This window comes from Misgurnus anguillicaudatus, chromosome 21, assembly GCF_027580225.2.
Source record: "Misgurnus anguillicaudatus chromosome 21, ASM2758022v2, whole genome shotgun sequence".
Lineage (NCBI taxonomy): Eukaryota > Metazoa > Chordata > Actinopteri > Cypriniformes > Cobitidae > Misgurnus > Misgurnus anguillicaudatus.
This window is the reverse complement of record NC_073357.2, coordinates 4,363,067-4,369,066: the sequence shown is the minus strand read 5'-3', so window position 1 is coordinate 4,369,066 and position 6,000 is coordinate 4,363,067. Positions and strand designations below refer to the sequence as shown.

Here is a 6,000-nt window from a genome sequence, read left to right as displayed (position 1 = left end):
GGAATTTTAAATTTGAGTGAACGTGGATCGATTTCACTGGAGCGTGATAAAATTGTAGGTGAGTGGGGAGTGGAATTGAGCTAAGCGGTCTGGTCCGACATTTGGCGGTGAAGCGAGGTTAGCGAACACCCACGTGAGCGGGGAGTTGAATTTCTTACCCCTCAGCTCCACTCACATGCTCTGGTTCGGGCACTGGTAAGGACCCTAGCTCACTTCACATTGGGACACTGTTCACACTTAAGTGTGTTGTGATAATGCACAGCTGTTTTTTCAACAACAAAATTAACATCTATCTGACTTCATTTTTAAACATGTGTTCAAGTATTTTATGAAAAATGCTTTCATTATTCTCTTACATACCCGTGCATATATTTGGAGAAATAGTATATTTAAGTTTAAGTAGATTATGGTCCCTTCATATTAAAACTAAAACAAACGTTTGTCTTTATAAAAGTTCTGTTGCATTTCATGAACTTTTAAGGACCATCAGTGCTCACTGGTTTTTGCATTGCAAGTTTGTCAGATTTAATAATTGAAATTACAATTTGTCTTAAAAGTTAGAGTTAATTTAAATAAAACAACCACCATTGCACTTAACAAATTAACCAAACAAAATTACTTTTTATGTCATTTTTAACTCTTTATTCTGATTCTGCAAATTACAAAAGAATGTGTAATTAATTATTATTACAGATGTGTAAAGATAATTACTATTTATTATTTATATTCATAAAGATTAGTTAAGTTTTATTTAGTATTTTATATTCTGGATGTTAATTCATTTGTTGTAATGAACAGGTGAGATGATCAGAGGAGCTGAATTTTTACCTTTATCATTAGGACATGGGCAGAAGTAAGGAAAGAGTTTCTCAGTGAAAGTTTGAGCAGTGAAAGAGTAGATATGAGACCTGGACTCTACATCATAAAAACAAACCAAACCCTCCTCATAATCCACAAACACCCCGACCTTCTGTGGTTTTACTTTCAGAAACAGAGAGACAGCGGGATCCTCACAGGCCAAATATTCATTCTCATTCCTCAGCCACACAGTCCAGAATCCATCCTGAGGAGTTAATCTGATCGGTCTCTTTCTGTTAATAGATTCTCTGGCCACTCCTAAATTCCATTTAGTTTTGTCCTTCACCTGAACCTCAAAATAAAATCTCCCTGAGGTGAATCCCTCTTTTCCCAGGACACTGACACACGAATCAAATCTCTCTGGATTATCTGGGAGTTTATGTCTAATGTCTCCATCTCTCACTTGTTTTCTATCTCTAGACAGGATGAGATTTGGATGAGCTGTATCAGGATCCAGAGTCACATCCACTGAGAGAGAGATGAGAGAATATGAATGACAATATAAAGATGTTGATGTGTTTATAATAGTAGAGATGAGTTTGTGTATGTAAAGTATTATTGTTAGAGAATGTGAGAGAAGAGTGTAGATCACACATTGTACCTGCATACTGCTGCATCATCAACACTGTCAACACAAATCACAATAAAACATCAGCAAGAGTTTACAGAAGAAACTTAAAAACACTGACAGATAACAAGAATCAGTAACTTTATCTCTATAGCAGATAATATTTGGGTTTGTCCTTCATCACTTTTATACATGGACTTAAAACACTTTTTGTCTAATTTGTTTACTCTGTATATACATTTTTTAAATACTCTTTTTCCATTTTTTGCAACATTTCTACAAAGCATAATGTTGAGAATTAATTGAGAGAAAAAGTTTCCTGACTTTTATTCATAACTCATTTTCTAACAATGTCCCTCTATGCATTAAAGCATTATTTTCATAAAATAGACTTTTAAATGCTTGAAGTAAAAAAAATTGTTTTTTTCATATTTTAGAATTGAAGCTGGTGTCTAGGAAAAAAGCAAAACAATAAGACCCTTCAATAAAAACACCTGAGAAAACAAAGTTAATGTTATTGAAGAAACACCGCAAGTGTTTGATGGCAGACACTTAACAACACAAATAATCATTTGTAACTAATATTAACCTACCAGTTTGAGTGAGTTTCTCATTGAGAGTCTCCTGTAGTTGAGTCAGAGCTCTCCTAAGAGTCTCCACACTCACATGAGTCTTCATACTGATCTCAGACCAGTTCTTCATGTCTAGAGGTCTGTACAGGGATGATGAGTCAATCTACAGCAGGAGAGAGAGAGAGATGAGAAATACATATCAGTATAAGAGAGAGAGAGAGAGAGAGAGAGAGAGAGAGGTTTAACAAGACTTTATTAATTACAGAATAAAGACAAAAATCACATCATCATCAAAAACTCAATCAAATAAATAAGTTTAAAAATTAAGAACCAACTGGCCTTCATCAATTGCACACAAAACATCATTAAGACACCAAATATCCTCAAAACACTCCTCATTGTTTGTAAGTTTATAATATACAAACTCTGTATTTAATCTTCCAGCAACCAGGCTTTTGAACATTAATTCAGCATCAGTACTAAGAAGATTCAGCCCTTTATTCTTTCTCGTCTTCCAAATCGCTAACTTTGCCGTTCCAATCAAGTAGTTTAACAGACACGCTTTCCTTCTGATTAAGAATTTGTACATCACACCCCCAATAAACACTTCCTCTAAGAATTCCTCATCAAAAGCTTGAAACCATCCATCAAGTAGATTAAAAAGATCTCTCAACCTATTACATCTTAAGAACAAATGTTTCAAATTTTCTATCATTCCACAAAACCTACACTGTTCACCCACTGCTGGATTCAGGTGCGCTACATGTCTGTCCGTAGCTATCGCCCCGTGAATAAGCCTCCACTGCAGATCAGCCGTACGCTTCTCTATAGGAGGCTTATACAGGGCTCTCCACCTGTCCCTCACAAGGAAGTCTGGCTTCAACAAACCTGGCCACCTTGAGACTTTTTATCCTTTAAGAGAGTTCTGGTGTAAAACTTTAACTGTAGAGTAATATATTGCTTTTTTTGATGCAAACTCAAAGTATTCCAGCTCTGGAGTTCTAAAAGATAGAATTGACCCCGCATTTTCATCTTCATACTCCGTCTTTATAAGATGAGAGATTTTAATTTCTGGAAAATCTTGTTTGTTCGTCATGCCCATCAAAGTTCCTCTCCCAACATACTCTCTGTAGCTACTTGGTAATGCGTTTACAATCTCCTCAATGAACTTTTCTGTCAGGCGTGAAGATCTTAAGAAATCTCTGTGCTGCTTGGATTCTGAAAGCACAGATTCTGCTCCTCATGTCCACCAGACCTTGGCCTCCTTCTTCAACTGGAAGATAAATTGCTGCTGCACGAATCCAGTGTTCTCCACTCCAAAAGAAGTTCACAAAAGTCCTTTGTATCCTGCAGATCAACTCATCAGGTGGCTCCAATACCACCAGTCTATGCCACAAAATAGAGGCAGCCAGGTTGTTTACCACCAGAACTCTCCCTCTGTATTACAATTGTGGTAATAGACATTTCCATTTAGACACTCGAGCATTCACCTTTTCCAGCATTCCCTCCCAATCTTTCCCCTTAAATGTTGCATTTCCTAAAAAAACACCTAAAAATTTTAACCCCTCTCTTACCCCCAGTACTCCACCAGGTAATTTTGGAGGTCCCAACCCTCCCCACTGACCGATAATCAGCCCTTCACTTTTTCCCCAGTTCATTTTTGCTGAAGATGCATTCTCGTATTTCCTAATAATTCCCGTTAAAATATCAACATCATTCTGACTCGTGATAAAGACTGTGATATCGTCCGCATAGGCAGATAACGATACCCTACTACTACTATTTATACCAGGAAGTAGAATTCCATTCAATTCTCTTCTTATCCGACACAACAATGGCTCAATAGCAAGGCTATACAATTGTCCAGAAAGTGGGCATCCCTGTCTAATACCCCTTAATACCTGTATTGGTGCACTTAATCCTCCACCAGCTTTAACCATAATAATAATAATAATAACTTTATTTTTATATAGCGCCTTTAAAGTAGCTTCTCAGGCGCTTTACATAACAGAAAATAAGAAAACAACGCACACAAAATGAGACAAGTAATGCATACATACATGTAAAAATAACACAAGTAAATGCATACGTACATGTAAAAATGAGACAAGTAATGCATACATACATATAAGAACACACAACGAATAAAAGGGTCATAAAAAGGCTATCCTAAAAAAGTTAGTCTTTAAAATATAAATAAAACTACAAAAGTTCTATGCTTCTCAGATGTAAGGAGGGAGTGAATTCCAGAGTCTAGTTCCGTACGATGAAAAAGCCCTATACCCAACTGAGCGCAGCCGTGACTGTGTGACTACTAATAGTCGTGCCTGTAAGGAGTGCAAGTGACGCGTGGGTGTGTAAAAAGTTAAAAGTGCTGACAGATACTGGGGGGCAAGACCATGCAGTGCCTTGTATGCAAGCATGAGGACTTTAAAATCAACTCGGAACCTGACCGGAAGCCAGTGCAGGGACTTGAGAATTGGTGTAATGTGCTCATTTTGCCTGACTCCAGTCAGGATCCTAGCAGCTGAATTTTGCACATATTGTAGTTTATTCAGTGTGGTTTTAGGAACTCCAATCAGAAGTGCATTGCAATAGTCAATGCGAGAGAACACAAAAGTGTTAATAAGCCTTTCAGTCACCGAGCGGGACAGCATAGGATGAAGACTAGCGATATTTCTGAGATGAAAAAATGAGTTCTTAACGGTGTAACGAACGTGGGGGTCAAAAGACAAACCAGAATCAAAGATTACTCCTAGGTTTTTTAATTTGGTTTGTGCTTCCAGGACAGAGCCATCTATGTTTAGCGATAGTGAGCCAGCTTTGCGAAGCTGGTGAGGGGTGCCAAGAAGCAAGACCTCCGTCTTATCACTATTGAGGCACAAAAAGTTTTGAGACATCCATGATTTTATCTCAGCAATACAGTGAGTCAAACGAGAAAGGTCCAGATTATGATTAGTCTTGGAGTGAATATAAATCTGAGTGTAGTCCGCATAAAAGTGATAATTTAGCCCAAGTGATCTTAAAAGCAATCCAAGTGGAAATATGTAAATGCTAAAAAGTAAGGGGCCTAAGATGGAACCTTTAGGAACACCCGTACAGACATAACCAGTGACGGACCGGAATCCACTCATAGATACAAACTGTTGACGATCAGAAAGATATGATCTAAACCAAGTTAAAACAGTCCCAGAAACACCAAAGACAGTTTTCAAACGCTCGAGTAGCAGCTTGTGGTTAACCGTGTCAAAAGCGGCACTAAGATCTAGGAGGATCAGGATGGAGAGAGATCCAGAATCTGAGGCTAATAACAGGTCATTGGTGACCTTGACCAAGGCTGTCTCAGTACTATGAAATTTTCTAAAACCAGACTGAAGGGGTTCGAAAAGATTGTTAACTGTGAGGTGACTATGTAGCTGCAAAGCCACCAAACGTTCCAGAATTTTGGTGAGAAACGGTAAGTTTGAAATGGGGCGATAATTGTTAAAGTTGTCCAAGTCACCGTTATGTATTTTTAGAACAGGTGTTACAGCAGCAGTTCCCTTTCAGTCGGTCACTACGACGTCACGTCGTGACCGACGAATTGGGAGCTCGCTTAGAGAGACCAATCTGCTTCGAATACTACTAAAACGCCAATGAACTTGGCATTGAGATATTTGCATAATGCTGGCGCCGCCCCGCCAGGTGCGTATATAAGGCGCACGTGCAAATAGGGAAATCAGCTTTTTATCGCTTCGAAAGCCGGCAGTATCTGCTACTGAGAAGCTACTTCACTCTGTTGGGATCGATTGCGGAAGTTGGTTGGACTGGCAGTACCACAGCGGACGCTTCGCAGTATTCCACAGGCTCTGCATCTTTTTTGTTTGTTTTGAGTTTAGTGTGTGCGTTGCCTTCCCTGTGCGCATCATCAACTGAGCATCTGAGTGAATTTCCCTAAAAGAGTGATACGAGAGAGCTTTGTGCCTTGTTAAAGGCAGCCACTCTCTCGTATATCCGGACATA

General features: G+C 38.7%; 1 protein-coding gene across 1 annotated transcript in view; it reads right to left on the bottom strand.

The window, feature by feature from the left end:
- Positions 1-236: 236 nt before the first annotated feature.
- Positions 237-6,000, bottom strand: part of LOC129419150 (E3 ubiquitin-protein ligase TRIM39-like) — a 36,297-nt gene continuing 30,533 nt past the window's right edge. The window contains exons 6-8 of the mRNA XM_073859901.1: positions 2,020-2,161; positions 1,460-1,483; positions 237-1,326 (exon numbers count right to left, since the gene is read on the bottom strand). Of these exons, the coding sequence (XP_073716002.1) occupies positions 779-1,326; positions 1,460-1,483; positions 2,020-2,161 (714 nt within the window). The 3' untranslated portion in view covers positions 237-778. The remainder of the gene's footprint in view (positions 1,327-1,459; positions 1,484-2,019; positions 2,162-6,000) is intronic.